The sequence below is a fragment of the Danio rerio genome, chromosome 21 (assembly GCF_052040795.2).
Source record: "Danio rerio strain M-AB ecotype USA chromosome 21, GRCz13ab, whole genome shotgun sequence".
Taxonomy (NCBI): Eukaryota; Metazoa; Chordata; class Actinopteri; order Cypriniformes; family Danionidae; genus Danio; species Danio rerio.
In genome coordinates this window covers 47305053-47324368 of record NC_141041.1, presented here as the reverse complement: position 1 = coordinate 47324368, position 19316 = coordinate 47305053, and the positions used below count along the sequence as shown (strand labels likewise).

The window sequence follows — 19316 nt, the reverse complement described above, 5'->3', positions numbered from 1 at the left end:
CGCGTGTACTGTATGAGGTTAACTGGCTATATTCTCTTATCGTGTGCAAAGTCACGTTAAAAACGCGACGCGTGCTGCGTTAACGGAGCTCCGTGGACGGGGAGTAACGTTAGTGTGTGTGTCTGTGTGTGCGTGCGCGCGCTGTCGTCCGGAGGTGTGTGTGTTTGTGTGTGTGTTTGTGTGTGTTTGTGTGTGTGTGTGTGTGTGTGTGTGTGTGTGTGTGTGTGTGTGTGTGTGTGTGTGTGTGTGTGCGCGCGCGCGCGCGCGTTGTCGTCCGGAGCAGGGTTAAGTGCGTATGTGTGTGTGTGTGTGTGTGTGTGAGTGTGTGTGTGTGTGTGTGTGTGTGTGTGTGTGTGTGTGTGTGTGTGTGTGTGTGTGTCTGTGAAAAGAGCAGAGTGAGAAGCTAGGAGATCTCCTCAACTGTTTTTGGAGTTTTTGTTCAATAAAATAGTCAGTCGTCTGTATTTTCAAGTCCATAGTCTGTATTTACATTGACCCACTGGCAGCTAAAATCCACGCCTACACCATCGAGCGTGTATGAACTGTGATTACTTTTATATTGCTGATTAGCTGTTTGGCATTTCATTCTCTGACTGAAGGCAGTCGACCAATCGCAACAGACTGTCATTGGTCCAATCAGCGCAGATTAGCTTCGCGCTAAGGAGGGGTTTGGGAACAAATGAATCCCTGAACGATTCATACAGGAGTCGCTGGGATAATTAGGTAAAAATAAATGCAGATTATAAGACCATGAAAGTGTTTTTTGACCTTGCATGCATATTAAACTGTTGTTGGAGACCCTTACAACCAAGATATGACCCTATTTCATGTATAATATGGGCTCTTTAATGAAAAAATCTCCTAAATGTGACATTATTTCTGAAAAGTAGACAATAGTTTTTTTGCCTGTCCAGATTATACTTTTAAAGGGGACCTATTATGCAAAAATCACTTTTATAAGGGGTTTAAACACAGTTGTTTGGCAACAGTCTATAAATATAACCAGCTTTTAATAGTAAAAATCTCTTTAATAATTACACTTGATATAAGCAGACTGCAGAAACACTGCAGATTGACATTCTCTCTTTGTACGTGTCATCAGAGAGGGAAAGCCCCGCCCATTAGTGACATTAACCCTCCCTCATTAGCATAAGTCTAGTTTTTGAATCTGCCACTATGCTGACACACTGGCATTTGTAGCTCCGCCCTCTTTTGAAAAGAGCGTAATCTTTGAATTTAAAGCGACAGTCACCAAAACAGCACAATTAGAATTAAAGTCTGAAAAGGGCAGTTTCAAAGAGTTATAAAACATCAACATGACAAAAACTTTAAGTAAGTCTTTTGCAGTGCCATTATGTAATCTAAATGCGAGTCAGTGCATTAATTTAGAGTTAATTGTTCAATAATTTACCATGGTCAATTATCATGTTAAAACTACGGTCTTAATATGCACACTATTAGTGTATATAAGCCATATTTCTAAACGTCCTCACTTCGATCTTTTTCTCTTCACTTTCAGGAGAGTATGTTGTCATGACAACACATTTTCACCTCAAAAGGAAGATCGGTTACTTCGTCATCCAGACGTATTTACCATGCATCATGACTGTGATCCTGTCCCAGGTGTCCTTCTGGTTAAACAGGGAATCTGTCCCTGCCAGAACTGTGTTTGGTGAGTGCCTTTAAGTGTCTTTGAGTTCTTGCACTGCACAAAATAACCATCTAAAACATGATAAATAAATGACTGATTTATGAAAATGCAGCCTAGAAACAAGGCAAATGATCTGCCAGTGCAGTAAGATAATAACACTTGGTAACATTTAGTCATTTGGCAGTCGCTTTTGTCTAAAGCGAATAACAATTGAGGCGACATTCAATAAGAAGAGGCAATACACACAAATGATTATGCAAAGGGACTGTTTGTGCTTAGAGTATTACGTGCTAGAATAAGGAGGGAGACAGAAAGAAGAGTGTTTCTACAGGTGGTTTGTCAAATCCACTCACCTGTGTGAGGCACAATAAATGCAAGTTTTTTGAGATGTTGAGTGATTTTAAGAGAGTGTCTTGTGCAAAACTGGTGCAAATGTTGGTTGAAATGACAGAAAGATGAAAGAGGGTGTTTTTTACAGGTGGTTTGTCAACGCCTCTCACATGTGTGAGACACAATGAGAAATTGAATAATGTTCAGAGACAGGGGCAGGGCCAGAAATGTTGAATTGAGTGGGGCTTGGTGAAATAGGGTGCACCTCAATGTCTAGTTTTAAACTAGACTTATATAGTTCATTTCTCTGTGGCGACCCCTGATTACTAAAGGAACTGAAAAGAAAATGAATGAATGAACATAAAACAATTAGCTGTTTTAAAAAGAATGATGCTGGTTCAACTCATCTTAATAAATGTTTGAGTGTAGTTAATAATTGGCCTGTTTGAACATATCAAATGACAGCCGCTGTACTGTACAACCGCTGCCGCACACAGGTGTGTGTGTGCTTGTGAGAGAGAGCTGACGCTGACCAAGCCGAATATGTACACCTTAACGAATGAGGCTTCTGGTTACACATCTCTTTGCTTCTAGCTACTTTTACAGTGTAGCCCTTGTAGAAAAATCAGTGTGAAATATAGCCGGTTGCCATGACAAATTCACAGGCTTGCTGTTGCACATCAGAAACTGCAATGCGGCTTTGATCGTGCTGCTCTCATTTTCATTCCTATAGTTTACTCTCGCTCACTTCATGCACTCGGCTGATGCATGTTAATGTTACAATCAAGTTAGAAAAATGTCCTGACCTGTTATACAGCAAGCACAAAACAAGCTGCATCCCTTGCTATTCATTCACTCATTTTCCTTTGGCTTAGTCACTTACTTATCAGGGGTCACCACAGTGGAATGAACCGCCAACTATTCCAGTAGATAGTTGCAGCAGCAGATGCCCAGTACTAGGAAACACCCATACACTCTCACATTCACACACACACACACACACACACACATGCACGCACACACACACACACACACACACACACACACACACACGCGCACGCACACGCACACACACACACACACACAAACACACACGTTTGTTTTTGTGAAAAGTGGGGACATTACATAGGTTTCCATTCATTTTATAAAGTCCAAACCGTAGATTATATTGCCCTCACCCCACCCCACCCCTAAACCCAACCATCACTGGAGACTGTGTGCAGCTTTACTCTCTGATTAAACTCATCCTGTAGGATTTATAAGCATTTTGAGAAGTGAGGACGTCCTCATATTTCACCTCCTTTTTGTAATACCTGTGTCATACCTATGTCATTATACAGATTTGTGTCCTGATATGTCACAAAAACATGTACACACACACACACACACACACACACACACACACACACACACACACACACACTACAGCCAATTTCGTTTATTTAATTCACCTATAGCGCATGTCTTGGGGGAAACCGGAGCACCCAGAGGAAACCCAGGTCAACACGGGGAGAACATGCAACCTCCACACAGAAATGCCAACTGTCCCAGTCGGGACTTAAACCAGCGACCTTCTTGCCGTGCTAACCACTGAGCCACCATGTCTCCCTCATTATTATTATCATTATTAATATGTTACTTATCATTTACTATTCATTTTGAAGTCTTTGTATTTCTGTATTTCGGACTCATCCCTAATAATTACGCTACACCACAGGTGTCAAACTCAGTTCCAAAAGGGCCGCAGCTCTGCACAGTTTAGTTTCAACCCTAATTAAACACACCTGATCAAACTAATTGAGTCCTTCAGGCTTGTTTGAAACCTACAGGTAAGTGTGTTGGAGCAGGGTTGGAACTAAAGTGTGCAGGGCTGCGGCCCTCCAGGAATTTAGTTTGACACCCCTGCGCTACACTGATAAAAGAGGAGCACTACGCAAGTGCTTTTGTGGATTTAGGGTTATGGTTTGGGTCAGCATGATCCAAGTACATATTTATTTATTTATTTTTTTTTATTTATTTATTGTACTTAAAATATAAATCAATTCAAATAGACTTGCCCAAGTGATATTAACAAAGTCATTCGTAAATCAACCAAAGGTAAAAAAAAAAAAATTATGAAAAATAACATCCATACATACAGCGCTCAGCATATACGAGTACACCCTTTAGAAATCTCTCTTTTAATTTCATACTTTTAATAAGAAGCTTTACAATATTATATTTGTGCATATACATTAGATTCATCCATACTCTAACCGCTGATATCGCCCACAACACATTGCATGTTGGACCTGAGTTTGATTAGAACTACAAACGCTGGTAAAAAGTGTAAATAAACTACAAATGTGGATGCGCGAGACCAGCAGTCAAGTAGAGTTCGGTAAAGATGTTTGTATGACTGATTGAATTAACATCTAGCCAACTGTAAAATGCAATTTAAATCGCATTTTACATGCTATATTTCATTTGCAACAAAATAGTGAACTTATATCAAGATATGTTTGAACAAAAACGCCTGAATGCGTAATTATCCAAACACCTGAGGAGATTTCTCCGCATGAAAGACTCGTGAATGAGAGATTATCCTGCTGCTGCGTCTCCAATAAGGTAGGAAATGAAATGCGACAGAAATGTGGATGATTGACGAGGAAGTAGTATGTCCCAAAGTTTGCATACTCTTCTGAAACACACTCAAACGTATATATTTTTCCCTTACAAAAAAGTGCATACTTTTAGGGTGTAGTATAAGTACGCGATTTAAGACGCAGTGTTAGTATTCTTGCTATAATATTACATTCAAAACTGACATCTTTCCATTTCCTGTGTGGTATTGTGAAGTATTTTGTTTATGGAAATTCTTACATTTTCTTTAATGTTTTTTTTTTTTTTTTTTTATGATACATACATTATTACACTGTTTTTATATAGATTTTACTGGAAATGTTCAAAAATTCTTAAATCAAGAAAAAAAAATAGCTTGTTTTTAGAAATAATGTCAAAATTAAGTTTTTCCTTAAAACACAGGTGTCAAACTCAGTTCCAAAAGGGTCGCAGCTCTGCACAGTTTAGTTCCAACCCTAATTAAACACACCTGATCAAACTAATTGAGTCCTTCAGGCTTGTTTGAAACCTACAGGTAAGTGTGCTGGAGCAGGGTTGGAACTAAACTGTGCAGGGCTTCGGCCCTCCAGGAATTAAGTTTGACACCCCTGCCTTAAAACATTAATCCTATTACAAAGAAAACATTATTTTGCTACCCCATTGACAGATTATTTAGCTTGTTTTAAAGAAAAACTCATTCATTTTGACATATTATTTCTGAAAACAAAACAAAGTCCATTTCTGGTCTAAAACTGCTTCTTGATTTAAGACTTTTCAGAAGTGTGGACCAGAAACCCGATACAAAAATACATTTCCAGTGTAGCTCTTTCAGAAGGAGCCAGCTACAGTAACTGCAAAATCATAAATTCGTAATTTTGCCAGCGAGCACAACAATATTCAAAGTTTTAAAGTGTGCCGAGAGGATTGTGCGTGTCTGTGTGATGTATTATGTAGCACATATCAGAGAGGAAAGATTGTGTTCTTCTGTCAGCCTGTCGGGCTTACCTCTGCATTAGTCTCCTGAATGGGCTCTCTGGATTCCCGAGTATTTTCATCTCTGACAAACATTAAAAGTTCCATCCAAGAGCTGACTTTGTTTTCGCCGGGTAGCAAGAATAATGACAAATGAGACAAGGATGTGATGCTTGTTAGAATAGAAGCAAGAAAAAAAAAACAGAACTGCTGCTCATATCCCAATCATTGTCAGGTTGCGCTAGAGAAAAAAAATCAAATTAAAGGTCTGTGAAGTGCACTGAAATGTGCATTTTTAGATTCGAAATTTGCCTTAATCTCAACTGAAAATTGAAGACGGGGCGGGACATATTGTAGCTCCGCCTCCTAGTTTATAATAATAGCTAATAGCATTTGTTTATATTACAGCTCTACCAGTGAGAGAGGTCAATCAATCACATTAAATTGAGATCAATCACATTAAATTAAAAGCCAAGTGAGAAGAAGGAGTCACGCACGTCAGATACTAGAGAGCATTTGATTAGTCAGAAGATTTGATGAGAAACTGAATATGAGGTGATGACCAAAAAATCATGGAAGTGACCAGGACGTGAAGAAAAGTTGTTTCGAGGGGAGGGAAGTTTATCATATTTGATAAAAGATTATGGAGGCAACATTTTCTTTCAGAAAATAATGAAGTGCACCGATACATTGTTTAAACAACCACTACTATATCCATATAAAAGTATGAAGAGTACATTTTTCGTTCTGGTGAAATCTAACAAGTATTTTTCATATATATTTTGGTTATAAGTAGGCCTACATGGAATCTGCGCGCATAGAATTCCACAGATTTTCAGCCCATTGTTAATTCTGTTTGTTGACTTGTGTAAATGTGTGTAAATTTATATTTAATCAGTTTTTAAATTAATTTCAGTAATATTATTGACTAATTGAAAATATTCACATGATTTATTTACAGTATAGTTTGTAGTCATATTTTCTCTCTTTTAGTAGATATATTATATAGTAGACTTGTTTTGTTTACCAAATAAAGTGGATCTAATTGGATTTGTAAACATTAAATACAAGTTTAAAAGGTATTACTTTTTATTTCATATATTAAGGTTTTAGTTATTATACTCTCAAAATCATTCCGCATAAATCCGCAGTTTTTTAACAAAATTCTGCGCAGAAATAGCAAGAATTGCCCGCCGATTGCGTCTGTCCCTAGTTATAAGCATGTGTAAGTAATATGAAACGTATCTTTGAGAGGCACATGGAGAAACACTGCAGCGCTGGGGAATATTGTTGGTGTTTACAGCGGTTTGATGGACAAATATGAATTTGTAGCTAAATTGTTAACAGTGCGAAACAGCATTCTTCGCTGTTTACGACCTTGCTACAACATACACTAGAAGCTATGCATGTAATTGATCAGTTTTAACAAAAAAAATACTTACAAATTGTGGCTTACAATCCACAGCTCCATCTATTATGGTTGGAACTGCTCCTTCTTTGAGGAGTTTTTAGCTAAATCCAGCACTGAACTGGCAGAGATTCTAGAAACTGTCCTTTGTCAAATGCTACAGCTATAGCTGTTTTTTTTTAATGCTCTGGAACATAATTAATATGAAGTGAAATTGTAAGCACTTCTCTCTTTGTGTCATGTCTTTTGTAAGCACAAATACAGAAACAGAAGATGCTCTGTGAAAATAGCAGACGGCATTTTACCTTTCTCTGCTACAACATTATAGCGCGTCTTGCCTTGACCCTTTGCTGCTCAAGGTGTATGCTCACAACCTGAAAGGTTTATGACTTCATTAACCGGGATTTTTTATTTTTTTTGTAGTCCCCAAACTTCGTTCGCTGTAGGCTTTGCTAAGTTAACTCTGTAAATGCCAATGTCTCTCCCTCTGCGCTGTCGCCTCTGGCTTGCATGGTTCAGGATCGGTAGAGCTACGCATCAATGAATTTGCTCTTCAGTGTTTGGACTCTCAGTAAAGACTTCAAACCACACTGAACTGAGCTAAACTGAACTGAACTTAAACACTAAAAACTGAACTACCCTGATCCAGTTACTATGACCATTTATTAGAAGCTGCTTTGACACAATCTACATTGTAAAAGTCCTATACAAATAAAGCTGAATTGAATTGAATCTTTGCATTGAACTTTGAGCATATTACAATTATAGATGTTGTTTGTGTTAACACAGCTACATTACACATCAACTAAAGCTTAAAATATGATATTGTGGTGGACCACCCCTTTAAGACTTGTCTACTACTACTATTCCTTAGTAAATGGTAATCTCACGCAGCTATGTGAACTGATTTCAAAAGATAACCCCTTAGCTAAAAACTTTTACTATGTATAAAATCTCTTAGTGGTAAGGTAAAATTGTGAATATGGCCCTTGGAGAGTAAGAACAGTAAACTTTCTACCCTCCCTAAATGAATATAATTTTAAATGATGAAAAAGTGGAAATAATTTGTCTTTAATTTAACAAATAGAATAAATCATTTAACTTGAAGCGATTGTTCTTAGTCATTTTCCTGAAACCCACTGACGTGAAGTACTTAATAGGCCTATAGCTGAAATATGATGTGCTTTGCCTGCCACATTGGTTCATCTTGTTATCACACTCAAAACCATGGCATCTTTCCAGAACATTCAAGAACACCTTTACTGAACAACAGGTCTTATCCTCTACCCAATGAAGAAGGGTTGCATACATTTTCAAGTTGTTTCCTTTCATAGGGTGGAAACCTTGGAACCAAGTCAACGTCACGTTATAAAACTGTGTGAAAGTCTAATAAGAGGTCCAACCTCCCGACAATACAAATATCTTCTAAAAAAGAACAGAAGCTGCTCCTCTTCTACAGTGATCTTCAATGACAAGAGGTGAAGATAACCCATGTGCCCCACAAGAAAAATGAGCAACATCCTTTGTTTTATAGTGATAACACCTTTGCTGAACCAGCAAAACAAAGAAGAAAAAAATATATTAAGAACAAAACTGTCTGAGAAGTCAGAATTCTCCCTGAAGCTGACTTTAACAGTTTAAATAGAGGACTCACTATAGGTAGGTCTCAAGAAGGCAGAAAAGCTAATTCTTCTTTGTTGAACCTCTGCTCGATCAGATCCATGGTTTGATAATCGAATGTCCATTCCTCAGTTCTCAAACTATTCCTTGACATGGGAAATGTTGAATGTCAGAAATTTGTTTGCCTGGCACATTGGTTCATCTTGTTACCACACTCAAAACCATGGCACATTTCTAGAACATTGAAGAACATCTTTACTGAACAACAGGTTGCGTCCCCCACCAAACATTGAGGGGTTACTTACATTTTCAAGTTGTTTCCTTTCATAGGATGATATCTTGGAACCAAGTTCACATTATAAAACTGTATGAAAGTCTACTGAGAGGTCTAACCTGCCGCCACACAAATATCTTCTTAAAATAGAACAGAAGCTGCTCCTCTTGTACAGCGATCTTCAATGACAAGAGGTGAAGATAACCCATATGCCCCACAAGAAAAATGGCATCTTCCCCTAGAGCAACACCCTTTGTTTCATAATGATAACAACTTTGCTGAACCAGCAAAACAAAGAAGAAAAAAATATATCAGAGCCAAGAACAAATCTGTCTTAAGAGTCAGAATTCTCCCTGAAGCTGACTTTAACAGTTTAAATAGAGGACTCACTATAGGTAGGTCTCAAGAAGGCTAGAAAGCTGATTCTTCTTTGTTGAACCTCTGCCAAATCAGATCCATGGTCTGATTATCTGTTGTCCATTTCCAAGTTCTCTGACCATTTTGACATGGGACATGTTGAATGTCAGACGTTTGTTTGCCTGGCACATTGGTTTATTTTGTTACCACGCTCAAAACTATGGCACATTTCTAGAACATTGAAGAACATCTTTACTGAACAGCAGGTCTCATCCTCTACCCAATGAAGAAAGGTTACATACATTTTCAAGTTGTTTCCTTTCATAGGATGATACCTTAGAACCATGTCATCGTTCACATTTTAAAACTGTATGAAAGTCTACTGAGAGGTCCAACTTGCCGTCAAAAAAATATAATCTTAAAATAGAACAGAAGCTGCTCCTCTCGTACAGTGATCTTCAATGACAAGAGGTGAAGATAACACATGTCCCCCACAAGAAAAATGGCATCTTCCCCTAGAGCAACGTCCTTTGATTCATAGTGATAACACCTTTGCCAGCAAAACAAAGAAGAAAAAAATATAACTGAGCTGAGAACAAAACTGTCCTAGGAGTCAGAATTCTCCCTGAAGCTAACTTCAACAGTTTACATAGAGGACCCACTATAGAAAAGTCTCAAGAAGGCAGGAAAGCTGGTTCTGCTCTGTTGAACTTCTGCCAAATCAAATCCATGGTCTGATAATGCAAAGTCCATTTCCCAGTTCTCAAACCGTTCCTTGACATGATAAATGTTAAATGTCAGAAACTTGTTTGCCTGGTAAATTGGTTCATCTTGTTACCACGCTTAAAACCATGGCATCTTTCCAGAACATCGAAGAACATCTTTACTGAACCACAGGTCTTGTCCTCTACACAATAAAGAAGGATTACGTACATCAGGGGTCACCAATCTTGCTCCTGGAGGGCCAGTGTCCCTGCAGGGTTTAGCTCCAACTTGCCTCAACACACCTGCCTGGGTGTTTCAAGTATTGATTAGCTTTTTCAGGTGTGTTTAATTAGGGTTGGAGCTCAAATCTGCAGGACACCGCCCTCCAGGAACAAGTTTGGTGACCCCTGCCATACATTTTCAAGTTGTTTCCGTTCATAGGGTGATACCTTTGAACCAAGTCATCGTTTACATTATAAAACTGTATGAAAGTCTACTGAGAGGTCTCAAGAAGGCAGAAAAGCCGATTCTTCTTTGTTGAACCTCTACCAAATTAGATCTGTGTACAGATAATGCGATATCCATTCCCCAGTTCTCAAACTATTATTTGACAAAGGAAATGTTGATTGTTGTTAACTTGTTTGCCTGGCACATTGGTCAATCTTGTTGCCACATTCAAAACCATGGCATCTTCCCAGAACATTCAATAAAGCCTTTACTGAACAACAGGTCTTATCCTCTACTCAATTAAGAAAGGTTACATACATTTTCAAGTTGTTTCCGTTCATAGGGTGATACCTTGGAACTAAGTCATCGTTCATGTTATAAAATGGTATGAAAGTCTACCGAGAGGACCAACCTGCCTTCACACAAATATCTTCTTAAAAAAGAACAGAAGCTGCTCCTCTTGTACAGCGATCTTCAATGACAAGAGGTGAAGATAACCCATGTGCCCCACAAGAAAAATGGCATCTTCCCCAAGAGCAACGTCCTTTGTTTTATAGTGATAATTCCTTTCCTGAACCAGCAAAAATCTAAGACAAGAGTCAGAATTCACCCTTAAGCTTAACAGTTTAAATAGAAGACCCACTGTAAATAGGTCTCAATTCTCGAAAGGTGATTTTGCTTTCTGCCAAATCAGATCCATGGTCTGATAATGCAATGTCCATTCTCAAACCATTCCTTGGCCTTGGAAATGTCAGAAACTTGTTCTGCAACCAAAAGAATGTACCACAGTAACCTCTACACAGGGTGCATGGCAAATCCATTTCTCATGCGCTGTGTAGGAGACAACTGATATGTTGTCCATCTTTATGAAGCTGAAACAAACCTTAAATCTGTTTATGGGACACATCCAATCATCACTTTTCCAGTCTAGATATTCTGAGTGACATTTATAAACTGATCTCAACCTGTAGGTGTGCCATAAACGATTCTTCATACAGAAACACGAAGTCCAATTGTGTGTGTATGTTACTCTTATTAGTACAACCCCTGAAACAACTTTGGGTTGCACAGCGCTCAGTGGTTAGCACTGTCTCACTGGACATTCAGAGCGCTCTACACATTGGGGGAATCTCCTTATCCACCACCAGTGTGGAGCTTCCACCTGGATGACGCGACAGCAGCCATATTGTGTCAGATCGCACACCAGCCAAGTGAGATATGGGGATGATTGGGATGCCATGATGAACAGAAGTCAAAGGGCAAATTTGGCCAGGATGCTGTGGTTAACACAGACAAAGAGTCAGGACCTCGGTTTAACGTCTCACTGACAGCATAGAGTCCTCTTCACTATACTGGGGCATTAGGACCCACACAGACCGCAGGTTAAGCTGGCTTCACTAACACCACTTCTGGCAGCAACCTAGCTTTCCTATGTGGTCTCCCTTTCAGGTACTGACCGGGCGCAGCCCTGCTTAGCTTTAGTGGGCGACCATGTGAGAGTTGCAGAAAGCTAGCTGGAACTGGAAACCTATGCAAACACATGGATAACATGCAAACTCCACACAGAAGTGCCAACTGACCCAGCTGGGGCTCAAACCAGCGAGCTCTTTTCTGTGAGGCAATTGTGCTACCCACTGCACCACCATGACGCCCTTATGTGGGTTAAAACATTATCATAATAGCTTTCCGTATGTTATGTATAATAATTGTGATGTGAATTTTTGCTTTAATACTTTCAATATATTTATCTTGAAAGCTCAATAAAAATACATATTTGATTAAATTGCACCATATAATAGATTACATCACTGAACCAGTTTCAGAATATAATATATAAAATATGGAGAAAAAGCTTACTTGGAGCTCTCTCTCCTCAATATTAACACTTTTATTGTCGTTTTATTGCTTTATTATAAGCCTGCCAAGAAGAAAATGAGCTCTTCCTTTCTTTCTCCATAGTAGTCTCCGCAGGCCTTCATTCCCGAACAGCATTAGAGAACACCTTTGAAAGTTAATTTCATTTTTGTTGCAATGTCATTACTCTGCTTCTTAATAAGTCTCTTATCCTGTTGCGAGTGTCAAGGAAAATGATGTTAAACGTATGGATCATCTTAACAAATAGACAAAATTAAGCACTGAGGCTCCTGATTATCACACAATTTCTTTACTAAGCACATTAGAGCTTTACTGTTAGTTGTTTCTGAACAGAATTCAAAATAACAGACTATTTCACATAGAAACTGGCAAAAACTGCCCAAATATTTAGCTATTTTCATTTTAAATATATATTGAGTTAAAGAATGATAATATCACACATTTGTTATATGAAAGGCACAACAACTGTGCCATTTTCCAAGTGTGATTTGAACGGAAAAACTGTGAGAATCACTGTTTGGCAAGTAGGTCAGTCCAATTTACGCACGAATGCTTAGGCATATTTTGGGCAGATGAGATTAAGAGACAGATTTGATGTTTTAAAAAGTCTGAACCCAATCTACTAGCAACTCTAAGGGCTCTATCAAACATATAGAACAATGTGGTGCGAGCTGTGATGCAAGTGATAGTTTCAGCATGGCGTGAATATCATTTTTACGTCCCTTGCCACCTTATTTAAATAGCAAATGTATTTGCACCCATCTATGTGCTCATGGGCATGCTGGCCTGAAAAGGAAGTGTGTTAAGGCAACTGAAATGAGCCGTGCAACTAACAAAATAACAGCTGTTCTAAAGACTTTTCTGGTCTAAAATACACCATACTCGATACACACAGAGGGATGCACAGCAGCACACAAATATATTGTGTAAATGTATAAATGTGTAAATTAAAGGATTTATGTGTGAAATATTATCATGGTTAACAAAGAATTCAAAAATACTACCTCCATCTTTACCTCAGGGGGCTTCGGTGATAGCTCATGCGTTGTAACCTCGTGCACGAGCAGGTTTGTTTCCTCGCTAGTGAGTCATTAGTCTGCTTACAAAGCCTGCCATTTACTTGTAAACCTACAATGGCAATTCACTCTTAAAGGGAATGGGAGATGAGTCTCTGATTGGTTAAACGCATATTATGCCCAAAACACACTCATTACTCATTGAAAGAATAAAAGCCGATTTATACTTCTGCGTCAAGAGGACGGGTATGCTACGTCGCGGGCTACACGTAGACCCATAGCCCTCGCCGTGGCCGTTGGCGTCGCTGATTCTCACATTTTTAAAAAATGTAACTACACGTCACAATGACGCGTAGCGCAAGCTCTGTGATTGGTCGGCTTGGTAGCGCTGACGAGTGTGGGCGGGATAGAGAGCCACGCGAGTGTGGAGTCGCATAAAGGAGCTCCAGAAGAAAAGTTTTGTTTTGTGTTTACCTCATGATTAAAATTGTTTCACATCTGCCGGTTCCTGCCCACTGTGATGACCCCTGATTAATAAAGGGACTTAGCCGAAAAGAAAGTGAATGATTGAATGTACACAATACAGTTCCTGTTTTTTTTTTTATAAATAAATATATATATATAAATATATATATATATATATATATATATATATATATATATATATATATATATATATATATATATATATATAAATATAAATCTTGTTTTTATTTTATTTTTTTTATTTCAGTTAACGAAAACGTTTTAGCAATTCTAGTTTTTGTGTTTTTGTTCGATTTCATTAACCATAATAACTTTGGGTCCACCCAAACATACCTGTCACTTTCTGCCTTTTTTTGATCACATGATCAATTGAAGTTAAACCATATCACTTTTTTGGAATTTATTCTTTAAATTGCAGTTTATGCACATTTTTCCTTATCGGATAAAAAGTTTATCCTAAGTTTATCCTGAGTGGTGTGTAATGTATTTTTTTACATTAATTTTTATAAATTTATGTGCATCTTGTCAGTTAAATCCAGGGTTTTTAATGTAATTTTCCAAAATGCACATAGAATAGGTGAATGGATCAATCGACACAGAAGTATAATTCATGTTTAGACCATGTGTCCTATGTTTTATGCCCTAAATAGAGGCCTTATGTTGTTAGTAGAATCCTCGCACTTGATGATAAACAACTCAGCTTGTTAGTAGCCTAATTACTTGCTGCATCTGTGCTTTTTAATTTGCTCATTGTCAGATGACTAGTCGAACTTTATACAGCCATCGGCGCTCCATGGGCTTGTGCGTTCATGCTAATTGGCCCTGATTAATTTCGCAGGCCCTTAGTTTGGTTACATTAAACCGGACATCATACTTCATACTCAAGGTTTTTTTTTTGCTAGCCGTCACTGTTAACATTACGAATGTGTTCTAATATTTATAGGGACACTGTCAAGCGCACTGAGTACATTGTCTTGCATATCTTGCCTCGTTACAGAGGCTCTCTTTGAGGAAACGTGGTCACAAAACAGAAAAAGCTCTCAGAAGTTCTTTACTCTTTAAGTAGGTCGGTATAAATTATCTGTGAGTTGGTGACAGGCTATGCTAATGAATGATTAGAGCATCTATGGAGCAGTATAGATCTGAGGGTTAGAAATATAGCAGCTGTGGAACACGTTGCTGGGGTACTGTAGTTCTAGCAGATTTGTGAAAGCAGATTTCATTTTGAACAATTATTTTGCTGGGCTCCTACCAACAGAATTGATGAGTGAAATCAGTGTTTGCTGTGATAGAGTGCAGAACATTATTTGTGAAATATGTTTATTATATATATATATATATATATATATATATATATATATATATATATATATATATTTGTGTGCGTGTGCGTGTGTGTGTGTGTGTATTAATTTGCTTAATTTGTGAATTGCCAGGTGCCAGAACAGATCGGGGTAACGGATCTGGCATGTTACCAGATAAGGGAGAGGTGTCCTGGACAAAAGTGAAGGGGGTAGATCTGTTGTGTCCCACAAGAAAGTGAAGAGCCAGGGTGGGGGTGGGGTAGTAGTGGCTGAGAATTGCAAAAGAAAGTGAAGAGCGACTGGATTCGGATCCAGCTTGTTCCAGCACAAATTAAGCCCTGTATATATATATATATATGTTAAAGACACAAATATTAAATTTGGATTTTTTTTTTAAATGTTTCCCAAGTGCTATTTAATGGATAAATTTTTACACATACTAGTTTTAATAACTAGTTTCTAATAATAACTTTCTTTTGACAATATATTAACTAGGTAAGTTACATAATTAGGCAAGTCATTGGACAACAAGTGGTTTGTTCTGTACGCAATCCAAAAAAAGGTCAATACTGTATAAGGTCAATATAATAGGGATGTAACGGTATTGTAAATACCGTCATACCGCAATATTAATTTTTTTCGATATTACCGAAGTCACATGACTCGGTAAAACTATAGGTCTTCTGAGAAAATTTGCTCAGGCGAATGAAGCGAACGGGAGGTAGCTGAAACTACAATTGCCATCAGCCCATGCTTGACCATCATCCCTTGCGGTCTGTTGTCGCTACAGATCCAGTAATGCGGAAATGGAGTGTGCTGCTAGAAGCGGGGATGAAAAGAGCTGGAAAACTCTAAAGCAGGTCGCACACCAGAAGCGCCGCGACACGGCGCGTACATGACAGATTAAAGTATCGCACACCAGACGCGCACATTCGAATGATATTTAACATGAAACTAATCAGATGGCGCTCTGTGGCGCGGCTGAAAAATGAACTGCGTCCTGAGCCGTCGCCGGGCGCCGCCGACTTGCGGCGCCGGTGTGTGTATCCTGATAGAAACCTATGATTAGAATTCTAAAATACGTGGCGCTGCGCGGCGCGCCACCGAGCGTCGCTTCTGGTGTGCGACCTGCTTTACACGCACAGTTCAGTCCTGCATTATCTCCGTGTAAGTTCAGACTTCGCAAGTTTGATCAAGGCTGCAGTCTCTTCTTCTCAGTTTGATATGGAAAAGCAGATTATACCGAGGACACGGGTAAATCTTCAAAGGGAACAGTGTACTTTATAACTTCATTCACATCACCCTGGCTTCGTTGTTTCACTTTATCAACAATAAAATGTAAACATGATTTAAGGAACTGCCTATTTTCATTTTAATATTAGCAACTTAGACAGCAGACATGTTGAGGCGTCGTGCTTCATAAGATGAGCGTCATCTTCACTGTGTAGATATTTATAACAAAACGGAGCCGATAACAACTGCCTCCTTTCAATTTCAGTGAAAATACGAAACACAGCCTCTCTTTTGCTGAGTATCAGTTTTAAGAATCGATAATGGCCATTTTAAAAGTATAACATACAATAAGTTTATACATTATAGGAAATAAAGGCGATCAGTCAATATACAGAATGTACGTGCTTACATTAATCATTAACTTATCTTTGCGCTCAGCCAAAACACGTTACCTGAGAACAAGTAATAGATTCCAATGCCCAAAGTCAGGGAATATGTCGTTAGATAAAGACAACAAGATAAATGAAATATCCCGTTTAATAAATATAGTGAGATTAGATCCAGCGGGAGATGCTTGATGAGAAGTCCGACTAGCAGAGCTCTCTTCTGGGTAGATGGGCTGAGTGTGATTAAATGTTGAATGTGAGGAGTTTTCAACAATACTAATTTGAAACTTTATTTTTTTACATGGTTTAATAATTTTTTGTTATTAAAATTGAAGTTCCTGTTTCAAAGCTTACAGATAGATGGCTAATTTGTATGTCATTGACACTTTTGGTACTTTTTTGCAGTATTTTCATAAGTTTTGTTTTTTCCTGTAAATGATTCAATAAATACCGTACCGTGACATTTATACCGAGGTATTACCGTACCGTGAAATTCTGATACCGTTACATCCCTACAATATAATAATATTGACCTTAGCAAAATTCATTCGTTCATTCATTTTCTACTGCTTTTCTGGGGCCGGGTTGCAGGGGCAGCAGTCCCAGGAGAGAACCCCAGACTTTCTGTCGCCATTTTGTTCATGGACAACGTCAACCGTCTTTTCTATGCCTGTCTCTACCAAATTATAAATATTTAAAATAGGCACTGTCCTTATAAATAACCTGCAGAGTTGCAATCTAAACAACTACATTGTTGACTAAAAAGCCTCAAAAGTACATTATGTTGTCTAACAGCAGCAATATTTGTCAAACTGTAGAGTAGAGTTCTGCATTCCTCAGTCTGCAGACCTGACCAGATTAAATCAGCCTTGAATGAGACAGCGTGATGCTGCGTTTAGCTTGTTTGTTGCAGTGTGTGTGCCTGAATGAGAGCCCGACTGAGAGAACAAGAATGAGAGTGCCCGCTCGTTAGTGGGAACAGGCGCAGAGTGTAGAAAACAGGGCGGGTCGGGCAGCAGGACAACAAATGCTGAATATAAGAGGGAGCGGTCGGGTTCGGGCTAAAACCTGGCAGCAGCGGGCGTGAGCGGGATTCAAAATTTAGTCCCGTGCAGATCTCTACAGTAGAGTGTCCTCTGCTTGTTGCTTTATGTGGGCAGAGTAATACACAAGGGTGAAAGGTTAATAGGCTGGACGGGTGCTGTTCTTTGCAGAATATCGCACATCTATCAGCCAATCAGATTCAAGAACCAGACAGAACTGTTGTGTACGTATATATATATATATATATATATATATATATATATATATATATATATATATATATGTGTGTGTGTGTGTGTGTGTGTGTGTATATATATATATATATATGTATATATATATATAAAAGTTCTCAGAAAGTATGTGTTATTATTTATTTAATATAAAAATTGCAACATTGTCACGTGTAGTTTCATTGTTAGTTTTATTTATTTATTTTTAAGATTATTATGAATTTCTAGAACATCAATACACACTTGAAACAATCTGACTTTAATAAAGGATTAGCTACAGCCCCCTAAAATAGGCCTAGCAGAGCACATGGTAATCACACTGTTCTCTGTCGGACTGATAAAAATAGTAAATAAATAAAAACTGGTATGAATTTGTTTAATGCAGACCCTTTTCTATTTATTTCTCCTTTGCAGGAGTGACCACCGTCCTCACTATGACCACCCTAAGTATCAGCGCAAGAAACTCTCTCCCCAAGGTGGCCTATGCCACAGCCATGGATTGGTTCATTGCCGTCTGTTACGCTTTTGTCTTCTCGGCTCTCATTGAGTTCGCCACTGTAAACTACTTCACGAAGAGGGGTTACGCCTGGGACGGCAAAAGTGTGGTGCCAGAAAAGGTAAAGCAATTTCATTTTTCAAATTACTTTGAAATGCGTCTAAAAACACAATCACATATGTGATTAAAAAAACAATTCTGTCACATTTATCAATGTTTTCAGACACTAGTGAAATGTATATGGTGATTGATTGACTTTAATTGTCTTTTAAAGGTATATAAAAAAATTTTTTCACCATTTGACTGATTGAAAACATTTTATCTCACAATAGCTCAATAAAAGATATTTTTCAAGATACATTTATTTAGCTTAAAGTGACATTTAAAAACTTAATTAACCGGGTTAATTAGGGTAATTAGGCAAGTCATTGTTTATTAATGATTTGTTCTGTAGACAACTTAAAAATTGCTTAAGGGGGCTAATACTATTGACCTTAAAATGGTTTAAAAAAAATAAAGACTGCTTTTATTCTACCCAAAATAAAACAAATAAGACTTTCTCCAGAAGAAAAAATATTATAGCAAATACTGTGAAAATGTCCTTGTTCCGTTAAACATCATTTAGGAAATATTTGAAAAATAAATAATAATTTTGACAAAAATGGGTGTTGTTGAATAGTTTTAGGACAACTTTGATTAAATGTTTTTAACCACTTTAAATGCTGTCTACTGTATATTTACACACATTTAAAATAATAATTATAATACTAAATGCAAATGTATTAATAATAATGATTTTAATAATAATAACAATAATAATGATAAAAATAATGATAATAATAATAGTAATAATAATGATAATTATGATGATAATAACATTA

At 37.9% G+C, this 19316-nt stretch overlaps 1 protein-coding gene across 6 annotated transcripts in view; it reads left to right on the top strand.

The window, feature by feature from the left end:
- gabra1 (gamma-aminobutyric acid type A receptor subunit alpha1) overlaps positions 1 to 19316 on the top strand; it is a 51746-nt gene that overhangs the window by 27519 nt on the left and 4911 nt on the right. For 5 of the 6 annotated variants that reach the window (XM_087300324.1, NM_001077326.2, XM_087300323.1 and 2 more), the window contains 2 exon segments: positions 1520 to 1672; positions 18354 to 18556. In XM_087300324.1, coding sequence (XP_087156450.1) covers positions 1520 to 1672; positions 18354 to 18556 — 356 coding nt within the window. 6 annotated transcript variants of the gene reach the window in all.